Below are 24,766 nucleotides of genomic sequence, written 5' to 3'. Positions count from 1 at the left end.
CGTTGATCTGAAGCCAGGAGCCAGGTGCTTCCTCCTGGTCTCCCATGCGGGTGCAGGGCCCAAGGACTTGGATCATCCTCCACTGCCCTCCCGGGCCATAGCAGAGAGCTGGCCTGGAAGAGGGGCAACCGGGACAGAATCTGGCGCCCCGACTGGGACTAGAACCTGGTGTGCTGGCGCTGCAGGTGGAGGATTAGCCTATTGAGCCGCAGCGCCGGCCTCACACTGTATTCTTTATATCTTTTATTCTTATATTCTCAGACACAGCAAAAATAAAATTTTTTGAGCACTTAATGTGTACTCAATACACAGTTGCTGATGTAATAGACCGCTTGTGTTTACAACACATGTATCGATACATCTTAAAGTCATTATCAGACAGCTTCTATTCGCTGGAGTCTACACTATAAACACCTCACTAAAATTGAAAAAATTATATTTATATAGTGGGCATATGCAGGGCTTAGGTCTAGGTGGGCTGGAATTCCTTCCAGCCCTGCAATGTAATCTCTACCTGGCAACCTAAAACACCCACCTTTCCAGGATGCACCTGTGTCTCATCCTGGACCAGGAAGGAGAAGCCATGATACCACATGCATATTAAACTCCACTTGGTGGTGCCCCAAAAACCCCAGCTGGCTTCACCAATGCTAAGACCCCACCCTCTTTGAATATTTAATTAAGTCACCACCACCCCTACCTCATAAAAGAGGTGGAGAAGAGGGAATAGCCTGCTTTTTGCCCCTGACCACAGTTGGGGTGCTGTTCCGGTGCTTTCTTTCTTTCAAAAACTCCCTGGCCTACTCATGATGGGTATTTCCCCATTGAGATGGTCCACAATCACGTGAGAACAATGTATGCTTATGCTTACTCTCACAACTTTTAAATAAATCTTGTTCTCACTTATGCACTTCATGTATGCCTGGGCTTAGAATTCTTATCTCTGTGCGGGTCAAGCACCTGGATTAAAAGTTAAGGTACTAGGACCATGTCTGTATTAAAAACCTAAAGAACCAGGAACCAGAGTTGTGGCGCAACAGGTTAAGCCACCACCTGCATCGCCTGCATCCTGCATGGGAGCTGTGGTTCAAATCCAGGCCACTCCATTTCCAATCCAGTTCCCTGCTAATGCGCCTGGGAAGGCAGCAGAAGATGGAGAAAGTGCTTGGGCCCCTATTCCCACGTGAGAGACCCAGATGGAGCTCCAGTCTCCCGGCTTCCTCCTGGAGCCCTTGCAGCCATTTGGGGGGTAAACTAGCGGGTGGAAGATCTCTCTCTCTGCAACTTTGCCTTTCAAATAAATAAATCTTAAAACCTGAAGAATTTTCGGCTGGCACTCCCCACTTGCTCCAGCTGCTGGCCTTCAGCGAGGATTGGGGGCAAAGAAAATGAAAATTCCTTATTAAACTGTCTTCAACGTTACAGGAAAATCTCAAAACAGGTTTTAAAAAAATATCTAATAATGCATGAACATTATCACAATTGCTCCAGGCTTCTGTAGTTCAGCCTCCAAACCTTCAAAACTAGATCGGCTCTGCGGGCCAATGTACTAGACTGCAGGGTTTAGGAATTTCTCCTGGGCTGGATGGGACGAAGACTTTCCAAGCTGCGGAGATGACGGATCGCAGGGTGCTTACTGCCCCTCTGACCCAGGGGCCTCCCACCGCGCCCCGCCCTGCCGGCTCCGCGCGCTCCCGGGAAGCGAGGGGCGGAGCCAGCGCGGCCGCGCAGGAAGAGGCGGAGCTCTGGAGGTGGCGGGAAAAGAGCGCCCGGAAGGGGCCCGGCCGCCGAGCCCACCTCAGCCCACCGACCGCCGCGTCTCCGCCGCCAGGCCGCCCGCACCATGCCCGCCGCCGGCTCTGAGCTGCCGTCGCCGCCCACGGCGCAGGAGCAGGGCGCCGAGGCGCGGCCGCCGCACGGGGAGCTGCAGTACCTGGGGCAGATCGAGCACATCCTGCGCTGCGGCTTCAGGAAGGAGGACCGCACGGGCACCGGCACCCTGTCGGTGTTCGGCATGCAGGCGCGCTACAGCCTGAGAGGTGACAGCGCCAGGGGCGGGCGGGAGGGCGCTCCACGGCTGGCCCTACCCTCAGTCCGGCGTCGCAGGGGAAGCATCGCGTGCCCATTTCCCGGGCGCGGGAACCGAGGCCTGGGTTGGAGAGGTGATTTGCGTAGAGCCCCACAGATAGGAGCCCTGAGCCTCCTAGCTTCATAGCTCTCCAAAGCCGGCGTGAGCTGCGAGCGTTCGCCCCATCCGGGAGAGTGGCAGAGACCTGCCCGGGCTTGACCAGGCGTTGGCCAGGGGGCCGCCACTCCGCGCGCTGGCTGTGCTGCGCTGTGCAGCGTTTAAAACTGGAGCGCAAACGGGGTGGGCGGGGCGGCAGGAGGCGGGAGAGAGCCGAGGGGTGGGCTCGTCTGGTACCGTCGGACGGCCCAGGGAGGAAGTGACTCTGGGAGGGTGGCGGCATCAGGGGCGACAGATTTGCCCCTCCCCAACGGCAGATCTAGGATCCTGCTCAATCCACCCTCCGAGGAGACAGAACAGCATCTTTGACACAGGGGCTGATAGGGGTTGCAGGGGAGAGCCGCTGTAAGAGCCCCTCCCCAACCCGCACACCCATTCTGGAAACCGGAAACTGCACCAGGGGCCGGGGGCTGCCCTGCTTTGGACAACTTGCCGGCCGTCTTCTGAGCAGCTGCAAGTCCAGTCAGTGGCTTCTGATGAGCCGCAGAACTAGTTTTTAATTCACCTCCTCTGCTTAGAGAGCGAGCCAGCTTCCCCATACTTTAAAAATGGAGGAAATGGGGGCTGGCGCTGTGGTGTAGCAGGTAAAGCCGTTGCCTGCGGTGCCAGCATCCCATATGGGCGCCGGTTCGTGTCCTGGCTGCTCCACTTCTCATCCAGCTCTCTGCTATGGCCTGGGAAAGCAGTAGAAGATGGCTCAAGGCCTTGGGCCCCTGCTCTCCCGTGGGAGAACCAGAGGAAGCTCCTGGCTCCTGGCTTCAGATCAGCTCAGCATACCAGCCATAGTGGCCATTTGAGGAGTGAACCATTGGATGGAAGACCTCTCTTTCTCTCTCTCTGTAACTCTGACTTTCAAATAAATAAATAAATCTTAAAAAAAAAAAAAAAAAAACTGGAAGAAATGATGCTCCATAAGAAATACTGATAAGAGCCGGAGCTTGAAAATCTCCCTGTCACACAGATGTCAGCTGTACAGCCAATGATGTGGGCTAAATAGGTGCTGCATTTAAAGATGGGTTTTTACACTTTCTATTTCTCTATTGCTTGATGCCTCCCTTTTTGTCCCTTAAGCTGTGCAAATTTACATATTGCCTCCCAGAACTGTAAAATGGAGATCTTCATGGCTCCTGGAGGAAGCTTGAGTTGAGCATTAATAGGATCGTATATATAAAATATTTGAACTGATTAGGGCACACTGGGGAAAAAAAGGTCAGTTTGTTTTACAGCTAAATTCTGTAGTTTGGGCCAATGTGATATCAACTATGCCCTGAGCAGGTCATACACCTGGTCTTGTGTGGTAGATGGCTGTTCTTTGCCTTTCCCATGTGGGCACTCCCTACCCTCAGTTTCACTGTGTGAAATTCCTCTGTCCAGGGGCCACCACTGTAGGGTAGTAACTTAAGCCTCCGCCTGCAGCACCTCCCATGTGGGTGCTATAGATTCAAGTCCTGGCTGCTATACTTTTTTTTTTTTTTTTTTTTAAGATTTTATTTATTTGACAGGTAGAGTTACAGACAATGAGAGGGAGAGACAGAGAGAAAGGTCTTCCTCCCGTTGGTTCACTCCCCAAGTGGCCACAACGGCCGGAGCTGTGCCGATCCGAAGCCAGGAGCCAGGTGCTTCCTCCTGGTCTCCCATGCAGGTGCAGGAGCCCAAGCACTTGGGCCATCCTCTACTGCTTTCCCAGGCCATAGCAGAGAGCTGGATGGGAAGTGGAGCAGCCAGGACACGAACCGGCGCCCATATGGAATGCCGGTGCCACAGACGGAGGATAACCTACTGTGCCATGGCGCTGGCCCCGACTGCTGTACTTCTGATCCAGCTCCCTGCTAATGACCTGGGAAAGCAATGGAAAATGTCCCAACTGCTTGGGCCCCTGCACCCACACGGTGAGCTACTGGCTCCTGGCTTCGGATGGGCCCAGCTCGGGCTTATGTGGCCATTTGGGGAGGGAACCAGCAGAGGGAAGGCCTCTCTGTCTATAACTCTGCCTCTCAAATAAATAAATAAAATATTTTAAAGAAGGAATAATTCCTGTGTCCAGGGCTTGCCAGGATTCAGGAGGGCTGTGTCCATCTGAAGTGTGTCACTGACTTGCCCCGATCCCTGGTGCCCACTCAGAATTGCAGTTTTCCAGATGTTTCTATTATGGTCACATCAGGCCCTCATGTCCCAGGGCACTTTTCTTTCCCAGAAATTTGGACAGGGTGTTCTTTTTTCCCGTCTTCAAACTGTGCGGCAAACTGTTTTTCAGATGAATTTCCTCTGCTGACAACCAAACGTGTATTCTGGAAGGGTGTCTTGGAGGAGCTGCTGTGGTTTATCAAGGTAAAGAAGTTGCCGCTAATGGAAGTGCACAGTCTGCTTTCAGCACAGCAGCCAGCGAGATCATTTACAAGCCAGATTGTGTCATGGCTTGGCCTAAAGCCCCAGCAACTCCCTTCTCATACCCTGAGAGCCCTGGTCCTTATCAAGGCCTCTTTTCTGGCTCCGGGGCTCTGGCCATGGCTGCTGCTCTCTGCCCCACCTTTCCTGGCCTCCTTGCCAAGCTTTGAGCACATGGGACTTTGGCACTTGCATTCCCACACCTTGGAGCCTTCTTTACGTGCATTGTGACTCCCTCCTGCTGGTCTCTGCTCGCACCTTCCCTGGCCTCTTCATCTGTACTGTGACACTCCCCTCACCTCATTTCTCTCTGTAGAGAAACATCTGGTATGTAATGTCAGCCTTCTCCCTTTCTCCCTTAGAAGGAGAATAAATAGATAAGATGTGCTGTAAGCTCCACGAGGGCCCTGAATTTGTTTCTGTTGTTCTCTTTCGTTCCTTTTGTATTGTGGAGACAGCCCAACACATGGTGCCTACTGGACATATGTTGGTCCTGAATATAGGTACCAGATGTATTCTCATGTTTGTGTAAACTAGAAGAGTCTCTTCTGGGGTGGGCATTGTGGTGTGGCAGGTTAAGCCACCACCTGCAAAGCCAGCATCCCATGTGGGCGCCAGTTCAAGTCCCAGCTGCTCCACTTTCGATCTAGCTTTCTGCTGGCAAGCCTGGGAAAGCAATGGAAGACGGCCCAAGTTCTTGGGCCCCTGCGGCTACATGGGAGACCTGGAGGAAGCTCCAGTCTCCTGGCTTTGGCCTGGCACAGCCCTGGCTGTTGCAGCCATTTGGGGAGTGGATTAGTAGATGAAAGATTCTCTCTCTCTCTCTCTGTAACTCTACCTTTCAAATAAATAAAAAATAAATCCTAAAAAAATAAAAAAAGATCAGCCTTTTCCAAAGAGCTGAATGCTTGGGCAAGGACTGGAGTGCCACGCAGCAGCTAAGCCTGAGTGCTTCCAAGTTTCATGTCCTGGTCCAGAACCAGTGATGGGCTGTCCAGTGTTCATTGGAGGATGCCTGAGGAGATGTGCTCAGTTCTGGGCCATGCCAGAAGTTGGGGTCTCTTCTGTAGAGCGCTTAATGTGACTCAGAGGGTCTTGGGCCAAATCAGACTCATGACCTCTCATCCCATTCTAGACTTTAGATTTGGATCCAGTCTAATCTTCCCTTGGTTCCATGTTCCCTGGGATATTTCAGTTTGTGTTGACCTCTGTCAACCGACAGCCTCTGGTTCTGTAACACATTGTCATGATTCTCAGAAGAGGACTAAAGACTAGCTAGTTCCCAGTCTGGGTGGAAAGGAGAGACTTAAAGTAGTATGTGAAACTTTGAGAAATGGTTTGTTGGAAGTGAAAATACACATCAGACTGAATACTACAAAGGGAGGAAGCAAAATGCTCAGACAGGAAATGCCTTCACCTGTTTTAACTTAAAGCTTGAATAAGGAATTCTGTCCTTAGGGGGAGCGTCAGACTCACTTCTGAGAGATTGCATAGGCAACTCAAAGAGAGGAGTCAGCTCGCACCTGTGCTGCAGCTAGAGCCCTGGACAAGACAGGGCCATCCCATAGCTAGTTTCTGTTGAACACTAAGCATTTTGTTCATTTTATCCTCACAGTAATCACGTGTGGTGGATACTATTCATGTGCTGTCCATGGGTGATAGTGAAGCTAGAGAGAGGAGGGGGGGTATAAGGGTCAGGCATGGAGCCTGGTGTGCCAGGGGCACAAGGGAGTCTGTCCCTGACCCGGATGCATAATTGGAATGCAGGCTAAGGTGTCATGGATCAAATCTAAGGGGTATGATGTACTTGACCAAAAAAAAAAAAAAATAGCCCACACAATTGTGTAAGTATAGATTGAGTGAACATGACTGCATAGTGGCACATGTAAGATGTGAATGAATTTGTGTCTGAATTCAGTGCGGTTTGACTGGTAGATTTGCCAGGAAAGCTAATACTGTATTAGACATGCCCTATATCCTCTATATCTGATGCACTGAACAGACTGCATAAAGGGCATTCCGTTAATTTGGGGGTATCACTTAGACACAGAACACAATTGAAGAATAAATAGACCTGTCAGATGAGTTGGAGGTATTTAGAATGTTTAGTTGAAGGGAACAAAAGAAAACATTTCAGAGGGTTGTTCCCAACAAGGGAAGCCCTCAAAAGTCTGGGCAGGGACCAGCTCTGCATGGACCCACTGAATGCCTGCCCCAGGGGCCTGCGGGGTGGGAGGCTGTCTGGGGCTCAGCCAGATGGCTCAGTTTTCACTTGAATGCCTCTTCCCTTTTCCAGGGATCCACAAATGCTAAAGAATTGTCTTCCAAGGGAGTGAAAATCTGGGATGCCAATGCATCCCGAGACTTTTTGGACAGCCTGGGATTCTCCACCAGACAAGAAGGGGACCTGGGTCCAGTTTATGGCTTCCAGTGGAGGCATTTTGGTGCAGAATACAAAGATAAGGACTCAGGTGAGGAGACAGAACAAGGCTTCAGGTTTCCTTCCTAGGGTGAGTTTTTACTCCATTATTTCAGGTAAAGTCTGCAGGATGATTAGTGTTATAGGAACCGATGTGTAACTTCATTGTGAGAGGCTGCACCAGGTTAAGGTGGAGAAACCACAACGTCACACTCTTGGGGAATCGTGTTTATCTGTTGCTTAGTGTGTGCTTGGCCCTTCCCAAACCCGGGTCAGGAGCAGATGGCTGGTTGTGGCAGAGGTGTTTGTGCTGGGCAACCGGGTAGGGAAGGATCTCATCTGTGAGACAAGGTGCCTGCAATTGCCTTGGGCTGGCTTCCGCCTTCTTTTCAAGGCTGAGACTCCAGCAAACTGTAGGTGGCGCTGGTGTGACAGCATAGTCCCCAGGTCACCCTCTCCTTACTCTGCTGGGGTGGAAGAAGAAGAAGAAAATGTCTCACTCCTAGACTTTCTCCTTTCTCTGTCACCATAGGTGGCACCACTTGCCAGAACAAATGCCCCCTTGTGTGTGTGCGTGTGCATGCGTGTTCATGAAGTACAGTTTCCTGGCTGGGCAGGGACCTGCAACCTTCAGCGTGTATGGCTTTAGAGAGGACCATCACGTTTCACTCCCAGCTGGCTGGAGGGATTTGGGCCTAGCGCTGTCACAGTTCCTTAGTAAAAGCCTAAACTCCATACTCATGTACAATCATAAGATCTTTTAAATTTGGCAAACTTCAGGAGTTGTAAAATATTGTTACAGACCTGGAATAGGTAAGCTTACAGAGACAGAAAGTGTGGTTTCCCCATGGGCTGGGGAAAGAGGGAGTGAGGAGTAAGAGTTTGATGGGTAGACAGTTTTAATTTCGGGTGATGAAAAAGTTCTGTTAAGTATGGTGATGCTTGTGTGATGTGAATGTACTTAACACCTCTGAACTGCATGCTTAAAGGTTAAATGGTGGGGCGGGCCTTTGGCCTAGTAGTCGAGATGATGCTGGGGATACACATCAGAGTGCCTGGGTTTGATCCCCAGCTCTGGCTCCTGATTCCAGCTTCCTACTAATGTGGACTCTGGGGAGGCAGCAGGGATGGCCCAAGTATTGTTTTGTTCCTGTCACCCACATGGGACACCTGAATTGAGTTCTCAGTTCCCAGCTTTGGCTACTAGGCCACTGTAGGCATTTGGGGAGTGATCTCTCTCTTTCTCTGTCTCAAATAAATAAAAATATAGGAAGTATAAAGAAATTATTATTAAAGAATAGTTAAAATGATAAATGTAATGTCATATCTACTTTACCGTAACAGAAATACTGTGTGGGCCAGACTCTCTGCAGGTAAATGGTCTACAAGCTATTGGTCTGTGATCACCTTAGGTTATGAGGCCACTTCCTTGGCCAAGGGTGCCTTCCATCCTGCTTAGTGTTTGATTATTTATTGTTTCTCAGTAAAATTATGGCCTTAGTTTAAACTGTTAGGTTTTTTAAATTTATTTTATTTGAAAGGCAGAATTAGAGAGGGAGAGACAGAAAGAACTCTTCCATCTGCTGGTTCACTTCCCAAATGGCACCATTACAAGGTGGGGCCAGGCCAAAACCAGGAGCCTGGAACTTCATCCTGGTTTCCCATGTGGGTGGTAGGGGCCCAAGTACTTGGGCCACCTTCCATTGCCTTCCCAGGTGCATCAGCAGGGAGCTGGATTGGAAGTGGAACAACTAGGACTAGAAGCAGCACTCATGTGGGATGCCATTGTCACCCATTCCCTGCTGGTAGCTTAACCTGCTGTGCCACAATGCCAGCCCTTAACTGTTGGATTTCCCTAAGGAAGTTAATCTTGTTTTGCATTTTTTATTTTGAAAGAGTTACAGCTCACAGGAAGTTGCAGATTTATGTTTGTATAGACAGAGTTCCCTGTCTTCTTCAGGCAGTTTCCTCCACAGTGGCACCTTGTATAAACTGACATTGGTGCAGTCTGCACAGCTTAGCAGATTTTGCCGGTTTTATACACATCCGTGTGTTTGTATGCAAGTTTAGCTCATGTCATGGAACTGCCGCCACAATCAAGATACAGAGCTGTTCCATCACAGTCCATCTTTTTTTTTTTTTTTTTTTTTTTTTTTTTGACAGGCAGAGTGGATAGTGAGAGAGAGAGAGACAGAGAAAGGTCTTCCTTTTTGCCGCTGGTTCACCCTCCAATGGCTGCTGCGGCTGGTGCATCTCACTGATCCGAAGCCAGGAGCCAGGTACTTCTCCTGGTCTCCCATGCGGGTGCAGGGCCCAAGCACTTGGGCCATCCTCCACTGCCTTTCTGGGCCATAGCAGAGAGCTGGCCTGGAAGAGGGGCAACCGGGATAGAATCCGGCGTCCCAACCGGGACTAGAACTCGGTGTGTCGGCGCCACAAGGCGGAGGATTAGCCTGTTAAGCCACGGCGCCAGCCACAGTCCATCATTTTAAAATCGTCGATGTTACTTTTTTTTGGAATTGTAGTTTTGAGAGGACTTTCCTCCCAAAAAATGTGAGAACTGGACTGGAACATTGCCTGACTTCCGTCAGTGGAAGGTTAACTAGAGGAAAAGGTGCAGGTGTGTACTCTGTTAACAAATCATTTCTGCACTTCAGTTTCATCTCGGATGGATGGCAAGAAGTTTCAGTCCAGAGACCAGGACTAGGAGAGGAGTGCAAGATGGCGTCTTCATTAGCGAAGTCTCCCTATTAAGTCCCTATTTAGCTGCTAAATTGTAAACTGTATCCTGGGGACAGGGTATTGTCTAGCCTTTGGAAGGTACCCGTGGTCCTGTTCATTGGAATGTGTATGGAATGCTGTATCCTAGATAAGATCCAATATTTTGAGTGGGACAAGGATAAACTATATGTCAGTGAGCTGACAAGAATGGTTGATGACAGGGCTGGCACTGTGGTGTAGTGGGTAAAAGATGCCACCTGCAGTGCCAGCATCCCATATGGGTGCCAGTTCTGAGTCCCAGCTGCTCCACTTACAATCCAGCTCTCTGCTATGATCTGGGAAAGCAGTAGAGGATGTCCCAAGTCCTTGGATGTCTACAGCATCATGGGAGACCCGGAAGAAGCTCCTGGCTTTGGATCAGACTGGCTCTAGCCGTTGTGGCCATCTGGAGAGTGAACCAGCAGATGGAAGATCTCTCTACCTCTACCTCTACCTCTGCCTCTTTCAAATAAATAGATAAATCTTAAAAAAAAAAAAAAAAGGTTGATGGCTACAGAGACTTAAGTCCCATGGGGACCATTGGAAGAAACCAAGATTGTTGAGACTGGAGAATAGTCAGAGGGGCCAGGGGAGCAGGTAACTCCATGGCAGGCCAAATTTGTAAAGGACTGGTGTGTACAACAGAAAACAGATTTTATTCAGCTCATATAGTACCTTCAGCACAACCCAGCAAGATTTGGGAAGTTTGCGTGAAGGCTCTGGGTGTGAGACTGTAATAGATGACCTCAGAAGTGTCTTAGAGACTTTGATTAATGTGTGAATGTTCTCTTTTAACAATTCTACAGATTATTCAGGTCAAGGAGTAGACCAACTGCAGAAAGTGATTGATACCATCAAAACCAACCCTGACGACAGAAGAATCATCATGTGTGCCTGGAATCCCAAAGGTGGGAAGCACCCTAGTCATCCTCCTTTGCACTGACCCTCCTGTGAGCACAGAGGGACTCCAGTGGCATTGTGCCCTGGCTGCTAGAGGGAGGCAGGACCCTGGGAAGTGCCCTGGCCACACGGTTGGCTGTCATACTTCATCCCGTTTTCACTTTCTACTTGTGAGGTTGGACCCGGATGATCTTAATTTGTATTATAGGCTTTAAATTACCTATAAAAACACAAATAATATTTTAACATCAAGTTAGAGCAAATGAAGTTTCAGGTCACTTCCCTGCCTATTAGCGTTGTTAGTCATTATATTCTGAAGTTAAACTCTACCAGGGTAAGTATCCAGAGTGGAATATTTGCATCTATAATATTTAGTACAGGGGGCTGTGCCTGAACCATTCTGTCTGTATTTGCGGTGTGGCCACAGAAGTAGCACGTGGTTAACGCACAGGTGGGAGCATGTTGCTACGGCTAAATGTCCATCCGCAGAAATGGCACATTGACGGGCAGGCCCCCCTCTGCTTTGTGCCATTGCTGCAGCAGGCAGAGGGAGTGGTCTGATTTCCAATGTGACTGGCAGGTAAGGGTCATGGGGGTTGCTGCGGCCCAGTAGCTCTTTGTCGTAGTTCCCAGGTTGGCTTCTTTCCCCTTCCTGATTTGAATGACTTGTAACTGCTCTCTAGAACTGTCGCTTCTCATTCTTTTTGCGCTGGTTCCTCAGACCTTCCTCTGATGGCGCTGCCCCCGTGCCATGCCCTCTGCCAGTTCTACGTGGTGAATGGGGAGCTATCCTGCCAGCTGTACCAGAGGTCGGGAGACATGGGCCTGGGTGTGCCCTTCAACATCGCCAGCTATGCCCTACTCACCTACATGATCGCGCACGTCACCGGCCTGAAGGTGGGCTGCTCTGGGAAGGCAGGATCGCTGCCAGCTTAGCACACTGAGCTCCTCGGCGCCTTCCCAGGCTGCAGAGGCTTCAGGGTCTGATCAGTTTTAAAATGTTCCTCTGTTGTCCCCTTGTATCTGTGGGGGGCGACTTAGATACCAAAACCCTAGGATGCTCAAGTCCATTATGTAAAATGGCCAAGCATTTGTATATACTCTGTGCACATCCTCCTTAATCCTCACATCATCTCTAGAAGAAAATGCAAATGCTATGTAAATAGTGGGTGTTGTTTAGGACATAATGACAAGAACAAAAGGTTTGAACATGTTCAGTGCAGAGGAACTCTTGGTGTTCAGCCTGGCTGGTTGCAGGTATGGAGGGCTGAGTGTGTATGTAAGGCAGATATAAGCTGGCTCACTGTAACCCTCCATGGAGCTCTCCTGCCCTCTGGTCCATGTAACGAAATAGAGGTGGTTTATATTACTACCTTTATGAATTCACTTTCCTCACTGGTTATTTTATTTTATTTTTTTTTAAAGCCTTGGGGGTGGCAGTATACTCTAGAGTGTGTTTTTAAATGACTGTTTTAAAGGAATGGAGACTAAGATATTGACTGTTCTGCTTTCTCCCATGGGATTCGTTCAGCCAGGTGACTTTGTACATACTTTGGGAGATGCCCATATTTACCTGAACCACATTGAGCCACTGAAAACTCAGGTGAGTGTTATCTGTCACACTTCTGGGTTTGGTACCCTTCCTTGGGAAAAAAAGGCTGATTGATAAGAGCATCCTTGTGTGGATGCCGTGTCCCAGATAAAGGCAACTGCTCTGACTGCAGGGCCTCCTTTTTAGGGAATGGTGGAGGGTGGGTGAGCAGAGATGAGGCAGGCCACGGGCACCGCACCTGACAGGTACTATGAGGTATGAAGCATCAGTACCACAGGGTATCTTGGGCCACCTCAGAGGTGATATTTTAACTTGGAATTTTACTTGAAGAATTGAAATGCAGATGTTCTCATTTTATGCTTCCTGACTCCCAGGAAAGAAAGATTTAGCACCAAGAACCTTTCAGTCCCTTTAGAGCTAAGTTTATTTGAAAGTCAGAGTTACACAGAGAGAGAAGGAGAGGCAGAGAGAGAGAGAGAGAGAGGTCTTCCATCTACTGGTTCACTCCGCAATTGGCCACAATGGCCAGAGCTGCGCCAATCTGAAGCCAGGAGCTTCTTCTGGGCCTTCCTCGTGGGTGTAGGGGCCCAAGGACTTGGGCCATCTTCTGTTTTTTCAGGCCATAGCAGAGAGCTGGATTGGAAGTGGAACAGCTGGGTCTTGAACCGGCGCCCATATGGGATGCTGGTGCTTCAGGCCAGGGCGTTAACCTGCTGTGCCACAGCACTGTCCCCCAGAGCTGAGTTTTTAAAGTTACTCTTTTGCAAGAGCTTGGCTGCTTTGGCTGATTTTGAGTAGAGGGAAGGGTGCTTCTGTCTGTTCTTCTTGTGTTGGACACGGTGATGTGAAGTTGTAACCTGTGTGTCCATGTCCCAATCACTGCCGTCTGTTGGTCCCAGGAGCCCTGCCTTGCATCTCCTTCTGTGTCAGCTATCAGCAGATGTCTTCCCTTCTGCTTCCTGCCAGGGCCAGTTGCGATAGGGACTGTGGAAATCAAGTATCCATGTTGAGTGCTACTGGGAGTTACAGACACAGAAAAGTAAAAGCCTGTGTCCCCAGCTTTAATTTACCAGGTGTGACAGTAAGAATTTACGCCTGGTGAGCTACCAGGTTCCTGACACTGTGTAATGCCAACAGAGTACCCTTCATGTTGGAGCTGTGTGGGAGGACGCATAACCAGGGTTGAGGTAGCTGCAGTCTTAACAGCCCTGTGAAGTAAAACCTTGTTGATTGAATACTGCGTACTAGTTGTGTGAAGAGGCCCTGGGAGCACAATTAAGGCAGCTTGTGCAAACATGGCCACATCATGGTCTTAATTGTTTTTTTTTTAGCTTCAGCGAGAACCAAGACCTTTCCCGAAGCTCAAAATTCTTCGAAAAGTTGAGACGATTGATGATTTCAAAGCTGAAGATTTTCAGATTGAAGGGTACAACCCACATCCAACTATTAAAATGGAGATGGCTGTTTAGTATGTTTCCGCAATGGTTGTTGGAAGGATATTATCAGTCTTCAGGGGTTGGGCTAAAGGTGAAAGTTCTTTTTGCTCTAAAGGAGAAAGAAACTAGGTAAGAAATCCATCTGATCTTTCACTTATTATTCATTAACTTCTAAGAATGTTGTCACTGGCAAATATAACTTTGGTTCTTTGAATAACAAAAAGACTTGAATCTGTTTAACTGTGAGAGTGTAGGAAAATACTGAATTTATGAAGTGAGGAGTAGAAATGTATATACTCTTGAAATATGTACATATATTTTGATCTTGTCTTTATGAAAAAAGGTCAGTAAGTTTCAAGAATTGTGAATTCCTCCAAATTTGAGTGAGCTCAATGACACTACCAATCATGATGTATAATGTGGTTATGAACATTTAAAGTTACATTTGTTTTATATATTGCTATAATAAAGTGTTCTGTATTTGTCCATGTCTTTTTCATTACTTACTGCTATTTATCTGCTTAGTCCTGCCTGAAAGAGATTAAACTAAGTCAGCAGATGCTGTATTCTTGTTTGAATGCTACTTATAGGGTTAATATATATTATCAAACTAATTAAAATATATTATTGACTGAACAATATATTCTGCCCTGTTTTATACTGATTCAATTCATTTTAGCTGCATTTTGTCACTAAAATATAAGGACCATTCAGGAGAGAGGTTTTTAAGGGGCAGGCATTTAGCGCAGCAATTAAGATCTATTCATGTTCGAGGACCTGGGTTCACTAACCAGATCTGGCTCCCGACTCCAGCTTCCTGTTAGTGCAGACCCTCGGAGGCAGCAGTGAGGCTCAAGTAGTTGAGTTCCTGCCACCTGTGTGGGAGACCTGGATTGAGTTTCCACCCCAGGCTTTGGATCCAACTGTTGTAGACATTTGAGGAGTGAACCAATAGATGGAGGCTATTAAAATAAAATTAAAAAATAATCAGGGGCCGGCGTTGTGGTGTAGTGGGTAAAGCTGCCACCTGCAGTGCCAGCATCCTATGTGAGCACCTGTTTGAGTCCCGGCTGCTCCATTTCTGATCCAGCTCTCTGCTATGGCCTGGGAAAGCAGTAGAAGATGGCCCAAGTGCTTGGGCCCCTGCACCTGCATGGGAGACCCAGAAGAAGCTCTTGGCTCTTGGCTTCAGATCGGCGCAGCTGTGGATGTTGCAGCCATCTGGGGAGTAAAGACATCTCTCTCTCTCTGCCTCTGCCTCTCTGTAACTCTGCCTTTCAAATAAATAAATCTTTAAAAAAAAAAATCTGTGAAATTGTCATTAGTTTCAGTATAGTGTGAATTCTGTAATATCCTTAGACTGAACAAGAAAGGGATGTTAAACCACTCCAGGGCTAATCAGTGGAATCTTTCCCTTTGTTGTATCACAGATCCCCTGTGGTGCTGCAAAACTATTTTTATTCTGCTGATTTATGACAAGTGTTAAATAGAGAAAAAAATGAAAAATTTTCCCAACAAATTATGCAGCATACTGCTTATTTTTAAAGTACAGTTTAATGTCTAGGTACCTGAACTTGATAGAACATTTGGAAGATTATCTTCCCAGACTGCGTTAGGTAAATCTAAATTTAAGGATTAAAAAGAAGCCTGTAGGTTGATTGGCTAGAAGAATCAAGTTGTCATTACTGAGTTCATTCCCGAGGTTAATGTCTTTCATTAACCTTGTGATGGGTAAGATACTTCTTTTCCCCTCATCCTATTTATATAGCTGTACTAAAGACATTTTAAGCTTCTTAGGGCTGAACACTTAATTTTCGTGAGCGGCAAGGAGTCTCTTCCAGACTTCACCCTCTGGATACTGGTGTTTCTTTACAGATTCCTCCTTCATTTCGGTTGAATAGCCAGCAGCCTAGCAAAGACAAGAAAGTGAGTGGTGCCAGAAACACCTGGAACAAAAACATGTATTATGTGTTTCTGCTGCTACTACAGTGCTTTTACATATAAGTCAGAGGTGTCAATACTTTATAAGTTTTTATTTTATTTGAAAGATTCAGAAAGAGGTCTCCTATCTGCTGGTTCACTTCCCAGATGTCTACCAAAGAGGATGCTGGGCCAGGCTGACGCCAGCAGAAGGAACCCTGTCTGGGTCTCCCACGTGGGTGACAGGGACCCAAGTACTTAAGCCAACACCTACTGACTCCCAGGGTGTGCATAAGCATAAGCAGGATGCGGGAATCAGGACTAGAACTCACACACTCCTCATAAGGGTTTTAAATATAAGTTTTCAGGAGCAGGTGTTGGGGCACAGCAGGTTAAGCTGCCACTTAGAATGCCAGTTTCCCATATCAAAGTGCCAGTTTTAAGTCCCGGCTCCTCTGCTTTCAATCCAGCTACCTGCTAATGCACCTGGGAGGCAGTGCATGATGGCACAAGTACTTGGATTCCTGCCACCCATGTGGGAGACTGATGGAGTTCCTGGCTTCTACCTGGCCCAGCCCAGCTGTTGCAGGCATCTGGGGAGTGAACCAGCAGACAGATCTCTCTGCCTTTCAAATAAATCTTTTTTAAAAAAATTAATTTTCAGATTTTTTTGGAATAGGGCAGAGGGGCACACTATTGGCTACCTGCCAGGACTGGTAACTAATCAGGCTTCTTTGATAGTTCAATCTCTGACCTCTTGAACATGATAGGGGAACTTCCCCCATAACGCAACTATAGTCAAACCTTTAAGTCACCAACTTACAGTGTGGTGCTAGGTTTTTTGTTTTGTTTTGTGTGTGTGTGTGTGTGTTTTTTTTTTTTTTTTTTTGTACAAGGTGTGTATGTTTTAAGGCCTCAACGAGAGAGGAAAAGCTAATCTGAGAGAATCTTTGTTGGTTAATTTAACTTCCAAGCTCTGACCTTTAAGCCTCAGGAATTTGATTCTAGGTACTAAAAATAAGCTCTACAGGGTAAAAGCTTTGTGCTGCAAGGGCTGGGTCGTGGGCACAGCCATGGCTGGCAGTGTCTCTGGGAGGCTGCAGCTTACCTTAGGAGGCATGTAGGAAGCCTGCTTGATTGTCACAGGATACTTGAAGTGCTCATGCAGGTGGTCGACGTATTCACACATCCTAGGAGGAAGAATCAGATCAGAACAGTGATGCCTGCAGTTAGATGATTCACGGGCTACTAAGGGGAAAGCACTAAGAAACTGACTGTTGAGGTTCATCGGTGAGGCCATGTGCTTCTAGGCAAATCCCTTAACCTCTGTGCCTCCGGCTTCTCACAGATAAGATGCAGCGATGTGGGGGCTGAGATGAAATGAACCATGAAGTCCCTTGTAGCGCCAAAGGTTTTGTGATGTCCTGAACACATCAACTCTGGCTTCATAATTATTCCAATTACTCAGGTGCTTTTAGCCAAAAGTTAGGTGTATACATTTAAATTTCCAATTGAGGTTCCTTGCAGCTATCTGGATTCGAGTGAGCAGCTGTGCAAGGCAGGCCCTGAGCCCAGTGCTGGGACTACATGGGAACTGGTGGGAGAGGGCCACATGGCTTCAGTGGACAGACGCTAGCCGCTGACTGTACCAGGTGCTGTGTCGGCTATGGCGAGCAGGGTGGGGGTGGGGGAAGACCCACCCATGCGCCAAAGGACAGCTGAGCCTTGAAGGACAAGCAGGGAGTCGACCGAGTGCAGCCGGCCTGAAGCGTGACAACAGGCCGTGCGGCTGCTGGAGGCAGTTCTGCTCCAGGGCCCTTCCTGAGCAGCAAGGCCTGTACAAGGCACCAGGGACCTCAGACCTGCAGGGCTCTTCCTGGTTGGACAGAACCTCTTTTGGAACTGAAGTGAGAGGACCAAAGGCAGAATAATGCAAGGATGTTAATCTTCCTCCTTACAGACAGAGGATGATAATTGAAAGGGAAGAGAAAAACGATCCAGTCCCAACCTGCATCTTCCAGGTGAACAGACTCAGATAACCAGTGGCAGCATCGGGACTGAGGCCCAGATGTCCTCCTGTCTAGAGATCTAACGTTCTTCAGAGGATAACACACTCAAATACTAAAAGGCAGCACCTGTCTGCGCGCCACCCAGCTCAAGAAAGAGACCGTTGCAGTTACCAGGAAAAGTCCCTGAGCACACTGCCGGATCCCGTTTCTCTCTCAGCCCAGCATTTGGTGTTTACATTTCCCGTGCTATTTTTATGCTTTCATCGCTTGCTGCTTGTGATCTTTCTGCGATACAGTTAATTCCAGGAGACAGGAAAAGCATAATAAGCCAAGCTTTCCACGAGCAGATGACTGGAAGGAGCACACCCCGAGAGTAAGATGAGAGACGTGGCCAGATCGTGGAAGACCCCATCGTCGGGAAGAGGGGACCGGACAGAAGTGGAGGGTATGCGGATGCCCAGAGCCCAGCTTCAGAGAGTTGGCAATGGCGGCTGCTGGAGGGAGGAGTTCTGGGTACAAACTTCTTCCCTACCACGCTTACAAAGCGAAGTGAGCTAGCCACAAGAACCTACCCTTCCTGAATGAAAAATTTGTGGTTTTTTTTTTTTTTTTTAAAGTTTATTTATTATTTAAAAGAGTGACAGACAGAGGGAGAGACAGAAAGAGATCTTGCATCCACTGGTCACTCTCCAAATGGCTGGTGCTAGGCCAGGTGCAAGCCTGGAGCCTGGAAATGTATCCAGGTCTCCTATGTGGATGGCAGGGGCCCGAGCACTTGGGCCATCTTGTTCTGTTTTCTCAGGTGAATTAGCAGGGAGCTGGATCAGAAGTGGAGCAGCTGGTACTCAAACTGGTGGGATGCTACTGTTGCAAGTGGTGCCTTAACCTGATGTGCAACAATGCCAGCCCCCATGGTAGGCTTCTGTTGTTACTGCCCATATAGAATACTGGGAGCAGTGACTGATGACATCCCATATGGGCGCCAGTTCCTGTCCGTCTGCTCCACTTCCAATCCAGCTCCCTGCTAATCGCCTGGGAAAAGCAGCGGAGGATGGCCCAAGTGCTCAGGCCCCGCCACTCACCTGGGAAATGAATGAAGCTCCTGGCTCCTGGCTTTGGCCCAGCCTAGTGGATGGAAGGTCTCTCTTTCTCCCTTTCTCTCTGTCTCCTCTCTCTCTAACTCTTTCAAATAAGTAAACAAAAAAAAAAAAAGTGGAAGCAAAACAAACTTGGCCTTTGAGTTCTAAGATGTGCCAGAGCACAGGGTTCTGCGTGCCTGGTCAGGGAGACAATTTTACAAGCTCTGTCCTGGAGCTGGGGACACTACTGAAGGCGAAGGTGTAGTTAGCACCACGTTACTGACCTGTTTTTAAGGCTTGCAGAGACTGCTATGTAGTCAAATATAATCAAGTGCTGGACCAGTTCACAGAGGCCGACGCCACCAGCATGGGGGCAAACAGGAACTAAAAGGAAGACAGGTTTCTATTTAATGCTGAGAGGAGAGCAGAGAGAGGAAGGGCTGAAAGAGAATCTGGGGTTTTTCTTAGTGCTGTCAGGTGATTAAATAATTTGTTAATATTATGAAATGATGAAAAAGATTCCTTGATTAAGGCTAAGCAGAAATTAGAAAAAAATAATCAAAGTGACAAACTATAGAATCGCAAAGACCAAGAAGGAACCACAAGCGTCCAAAGGCAGGGGGAGTGGAGGTCCAGCCTGCGGCCTCAGCAGCACCCTTACTTCCAAATTTTTTGGCCATCAGTATCACTGAGAGGTTCTCATTGACACTTCCCAGTCTGCAGCTGTCAATCTGGAGAAACTGCAGGGCATTCGCCTGTAGGAGCTGCTTAAATATCACTCTATTGTGGCACTGGAAATAGAATTAAAAAGAACATCAGCAGGAGTCAGCCCTCTGATCCCCGTCAGGATCTCTAAGCCTGGAGACTGTTCCTCATCAGTGGCCTTCGGGAAGCCTGGGCATGAGGAGCCGTGACAGTGCAGGCGGGGACCTTGTCCTCACTTCCTTACAAATCTGCTAATGGAACTTAGGAGTCAGGTAGCAGTCACAGCATGTTGCCATTTATTAAGAAATAACTGTCTTCTCGACTGGCAGGTGGGAGGGGAAGCAGAGCATCAGGGTGAAATGTGGTGACGGCAATGAGCAGGTGGCATTGACAGCAGAACAGAAGCATGGCAGAGCAGTGCTGGGAAAATCGAGCCTCTGTTCCGTGCACTGCTCTGCTCGGGGGCTCACTGCAGCAGGTCTGGGCAGGCATTTGGGCTTGGCTGATAAGCACCAGAAGTGTACGCCATCACGTGTATTCCATCTGGAAGCTGGCTGTCTTGTAACCACTGCATGTCCTTGTAATGCAACATTACACTGCTGACTTTGCAGCTTTCACTAGCTACCCTGGAAAAGAGCAATGACCTCGGACATAGCAGTTGTAGAAAAAGCCACAAACGTTTAATGATATTGGACTCTAGACTAATGAAGTGTAGTAAAATGATGTAATTTCTGGGGACAGGGTGGTGTAATGGGTTAAGCCACCGCCTGCAGTGCTGGCATCCCACTTGGGCTCCGGTTCAAGTCCCAGCTGCTCCACTTCCAATCCAGCTCCCTGCCAATGGCCTGGGGAAGCAACAGAAGACAGCCCAAGCCTTTGAGCCCCTACACCCACATGGGATACCAGGAAGAAGCCCCTGGCTTCTGGCTTTGGCCTGGCTCAGCCCCAGCCATTGTAGCCATTTGGGGAGTGAAGCAGCGGATGGAAGATCTCTCTCTCTCTCTCTCCTTTCTCTCTCTTTCTTTCCAATAGGTAAAAAAAATCTTTTTTTAAAAAAGGATGCAATATCTGAGATGATGGAAATTTCCCAGCTCAGGGTACAACAGGTACTGCAGCCGAATGCATAACTGTGTCCTCAAGAGGTAGTCAGTGTGTGGCGATCCTACCGAGATGCCACTTACCTGTTCCCCAGTGGCAACGCCAATTCCTAGTGGGACCAGCGCCTGCAAGATAGAAGCAGCCTGGAGTTATTTTCCCAAGTTTTGAACTGCAGCTTCTAATGTTTAAAAATATTTGTAGCTAAGGAAGGAAGCAGCCCTGCTGTTGAGCCATGTGAAGTTTGAAGACTGGCAGAAGGCGCTGGGGGAACACAAGAGTGGGGGAGGGCTGTGTCCACAGGGGAAAGCAAGCACTGCTCGCATGCTCTCATGGCCTTCTGTGGTGTCCTGGCCGGGGCTCCTCTCCCTGGACCTGTGCAGTGGGGTAGAACTGCGAGGAGACACAGCCACTCAGCAGTGGCTCCTCATTGATTCATGGGGTCCAACCTCTGCTGACCCCTTCCTAGGGAGGTCACCACTCCCTTGAGTCCCTTCTGCCATTGTTCTAGAACCTTCTCAGATCTTCAGTTCCAAAACCCAGCTCCATGGACTGAGGCCATTGCTCACCGGCTGAACTCCTCAACTGGTCAGTGCTGGACTCTTCACCTGCACACAGTGCCCTGTTCTCTGTCCTCTCACCTACCACCTGGGCCCTCCCCTCCTGCCTTCCTGGGCTTGTGACTCCACAGTTAGTCTTCTCAGGCAACTGGTTTCTCCATGGGTTTTCCTTGCCTTGGTTTAGGATGATAATTTCAACAACATGAATAGCTAACACTTTCTGAGCACCTACTACCTGCCAGGCACTGCAATACACTGCAGCCAATGGTTCCTGGTCACACCCCAGTGGGAGAGGAGCCACCATCACCCCTGTTTTACAGGTGTTCAGGGTGAGAACTGCTCCCGGTCCCAGAGCTAGAAAGTGACAGAGCAGGGATTTGAACTCTAGGCTGACGGTGGAGCCAGGGGAGGCATCCAACTCGTTAGACTAAGGCAACTTCTCAGCAGAAAACGCCCTTCATTTAGAAGCCAGGTGTGCTGCTCCAACACTTGTCCTGCCTCTGTGAGGTGTGTGGACCTGGGCAAGTCGCACATGTGCCACCCGGAGCCATGCTTTCCTGGGTGCACGAGGGCTCGCCTGAGCAGATGGTCTCCAAGACACCTTCTTGTGTGAACATTCTGTGTCTCCCACAGAAGACTAGAAAAGCCTCCAGGTCTGGACCTGTCTCAGATCTTTTCCGCCGGTTCCTCGCCTCCCATCTACTGGTCTCAATCCACCCTGCAGGTTGCTGGCACTCACATCCCCTGGAATTCCAGCCATCACTATGCCATTGTCTCATTCAAGAAGCGTCAGGGACTCGCTCTCTTCAGCTGCGTCCTCTGAGTGGACGGACCCCGTCATCTGGCCCCAGGCCCCCTGCATTCCCCTCGGACATCCCCATGCAGCCCACCTGCACCTGCCATTTCTACAGCTGCCCTGCTTCCTCGGATGCCGGCTAAAGCCATATAAGCTAAACCATGCCAAGTCAAAGCCCGGAAACGCCTCTGAAGAAGGCCATGGTTGTTTCTGGCTCCTGCTCCCTCCCTTCCCCTGTAGCTTTGGTTCCTTACAGAGTCAGCTCTGCTCTCCCCACCACAGGGCCTGGCCACACCCAGTTTATGAGGTACATGGGAGCGCTCCTTCTGGAACATGGAGCCATGGCTCCTCAATTGGAATTAAATTTTTAGGATCAACACACAATAGCTATGCAAAGCAACCTCAGGGAAAAAAAAATTGTTTGGGGCCTGTACTGTGGCACAGCAGGCAGTGCTGGCATCCCATATGAGTATGGATTCATGTCCTGGCTGCTCCACTTCTTATCTAGCTCCCTGCTAATGTGCCTGGGAAAGCCGTGGAAAATGGCTCAAGTCCTTGGGCCCCTGCACCCACATGGGAGACCTGGAGGAAGTTCTTGGCTCCTGAGCCTGGCCCAGGCCTGGCCATTACAGCCATTTGGGGAGTGAACAAGTAATTCTTCCAAATAAATAAACAAATCTTGTTTTTTTTTAAAAAAAATGTTCCTGGGGGGGGCGGAGCCAAGATGGCGGATAGTGAGGACGTGTGCCTTAGTTTGGGAAAATAAACTTTCATAAAAGTGGAATTACTGTAGCCTCAGGAAAAGACTCAAGAAAAAAAACTGCAGAGGAAACGCTTCCGGATCTTGTGGATGAGACACAGAGGACTTACAGGGAACACACCGCGTGGAAAACCAACCGAGATGAGCCGAGCGGCAGCGGCGGGAGAGGAGCCAGAGCCACAGAATCTCGCCAGCGCGGGAACGGAGGACAGTAAGACAAAGACCTGAGAAGTCCGAGACATTGGGGGGAGGGGGAACAGAGGCCTCTCCCTTCACTCACCAAGCAAAACAAAGAGCACCGCGATTTTACATATGTAAAGCTCAGCCAAACTCAGTATCTTTAGCGAAACTGGAGAACACATTGAGGGCTGCATAAACTCTGTGTATGGTCCCAGGGGTAGATCAAACCAATACTCACAGAGGCTAGATTTCAACTACCCTCAACTCCACTCCCAACTGAGTCAAAAGAAAAAAAAAAAAAGAGAGAGAGAGAGAGCTTCCCAGCAAGGAGCAAGTAATCTGGGAGAGTCGCTCTTTAGACAGCCTTAAACCTCAAGAAACAAGCATAGCTCTCTGGCCACACCCATCACAGCCCCTAAGGCTCCAACAAAACAGACAGCTCACTTAGAGGCATAGTATAACGAGAGAAAAAAAACAAAAACAAAAACACCACAAATTATCTCTAACATGCCAAGCAAGAAACATAGAAGCGGAGGTACCAAGAACAAGGAAGGCACTATGACGCCCCCAAGTGAACAAGACACGCCAATGCAAGATTATGAAGATGAAGAGATAGAGCAAATGCAAGAAGCAGATTTCAAAAAATTCATAAGAACATTAAGAAGTTCTCAAAAACAAATTCTTGAACTACAGAAATCCTTAATGGACAAGATAGAAAATCTCTCCCGTGAAAATGAAATATTAAGGAGGAATCAAAATGAAATGAAACAACTAGTGGAACAGGAAACTGCGATACTGACAAAAAACCACAATGAAATGAAGAACTCAATAGATCAAATGGCAAACACATTAGAGAGCCTTAAAAACAGAATGGATGAAGCAGAAGAGAGAATATCGGAATTAGAAGACAGAGAACAGGAAAGGAAACAGTCAAATCAAAGAAAAGAAGAAGAAATCAGAAATCTAAAAAATACTGTCAGGAATCTACAGGATACTCTTAAAAAACCCAACATTCGGGTTCTAGGAGTTCCTGAAGGCATGGAAAGGGAGAAAGGATTAGAAGGCCTTTTTAGTGAGATACTAGCAGAAAATTTCCCAAGTTTGGAGAAGGACAGAGACATCCTAGTACAGGAAGCTCAGAGAACCCCTAATAAACATGATCAAAAGAGATCCTCACCACAACACGTCGTAATCAAACTCACCACAGTGAAACACAAAGAAAAGATCCTAAAATGTGCAAGAGAGAAACGCCAGATTACTCTCAGAGGATCTCCAATTAGACTTACAGCTGATTTCTCATCAGAAACCCTACAAGCCAGGAGAGAATGGCGAGATATAGCCCAGGTACTAAGAGAGAAAAACTGCCAGCCCAGAATATTATATCCTGCAAAGCTCTCATTTGTGAATGAAGGTGAAATTAAGACCTTTCACAGCAAACAGAAATTGAAAGAATTTGTCGCCACTCGTCCAGCCCTGCAAAAGATGCTTAAAGATGTGTTACATACAGAAACACAGAAACACGGTCACCAATATGAAAGAAGGTAAAGGAAGGAAACCTCAGAGCAAAAGATCACAGGAATCTCAAACCAGATATTAGAAAATATCTTTGGCAAATGGCAGGGCAAAGTTACTCCTTCTCAATAGTCACATTGAATGTTAATGGCTTGAACTGTCCAGTTAAAAGACACCGATTGGCTGATTGGGTTAAGGAACAAAACCCATCCTTTTGCTGCTTACAAGAAACCCATCTATCCAACAATGATCCATACAAGCTGAGAGTGAAAGGCTGGAAAAAGATATACCACGCCAACAGAAATGAAAAGAGAGCGGGCGTAGCCATCTTAATATCGGACAACATAAACTTTACCACAAAAACTGTTAGGAGAGACAAAGAGGGGCACTATATAATGATTAAGGGATCCATTCAACAGGAAGATATAACGATTATCAACGTATATGCACCTA

At 48.1% G+C, this 24,766-nt stretch overlaps 2 protein-coding genes across 6 annotated transcripts in view; one reads left to right on the top strand and one right to left on the bottom strand.

Annotated features, from left to right (window-relative positions):
- Positions 1 to 1,828: 1,828 nt before the first annotated feature.
- Positions 1,829 to 14,495, top strand: TYMS (thymidylate synthetase). The gene is made up of 7 exons (XM_062201436.1): positions 1,829 to 2,039; positions 4,500 to 4,573; positions 6,927 to 7,101; positions 10,616 to 10,717; positions 11,431 to 11,606; positions 12,241 to 12,312; positions 13,593 to 14,495. Exons 1-7 carry the CDS (start codon positions 1,844 to 1,846, stop codon positions 13,728 to 13,730), a joined length of 933 nt encoding a protein of 310 aa, XP_062057420.1. The 5' UTR covers positions 1,829 to 1,843; the 3' UTR covers positions 13,731 to 14,495.
- ENOSF1 (enolase superfamily member 1) overlaps positions 12,668 to 24,766 on the bottom strand; it is a 47,256-nt gene continuing 35,157 nt past the window's right edge. For 4 of the 5 annotated variants that reach the window (XM_062201430.1, XM_062201435.1, XM_062201432.1 and 1 more), the window contains 5 exons: positions 20,592 to 20,633; positions 19,367 to 19,496; positions 18,990 to 19,089; positions 16,726 to 16,807; positions 15,233 to 15,606 (listed from right to left, as the gene is read on the bottom strand). In XM_062201430.1, coding sequence (XP_062057414.1) covers positions 15,505 to 15,606; positions 16,726 to 16,807; positions 18,990 to 19,089; positions 19,367 to 19,496; positions 20,592 to 20,633 — 456 coding nt within the window. In that variant the 3' untranslated portion in view covers positions 15,233 to 15,504. Of the gene's footprint in view, positions 13,807 to 15,232; positions 15,607 to 16,725; positions 16,808 to 18,989; positions 19,090 to 19,366; positions 19,497 to 20,591; positions 20,634 to 24,766 lie in introns of those variants that run through there. The other variant, XM_062201431.1, reaches the window with a different exon arrangement.

The sequence above is a fragment of the Lepus europaeus genome, chromosome 9, assembly GCF_033115175.1.
Source record: "Lepus europaeus isolate LE1 chromosome 9, mLepTim1.pri, whole genome shotgun sequence".
In the NCBI taxonomy this organism is placed as follows: domain Eukaryota; kingdom Metazoa; phylum Chordata; class Mammalia; order Lagomorpha; family Leporidae; genus Lepus; species Lepus europaeus.
Note: the sequence above shows the minus strand (reverse complement) of the source record. Positions and strands in the feature narration are given on the sequence as shown.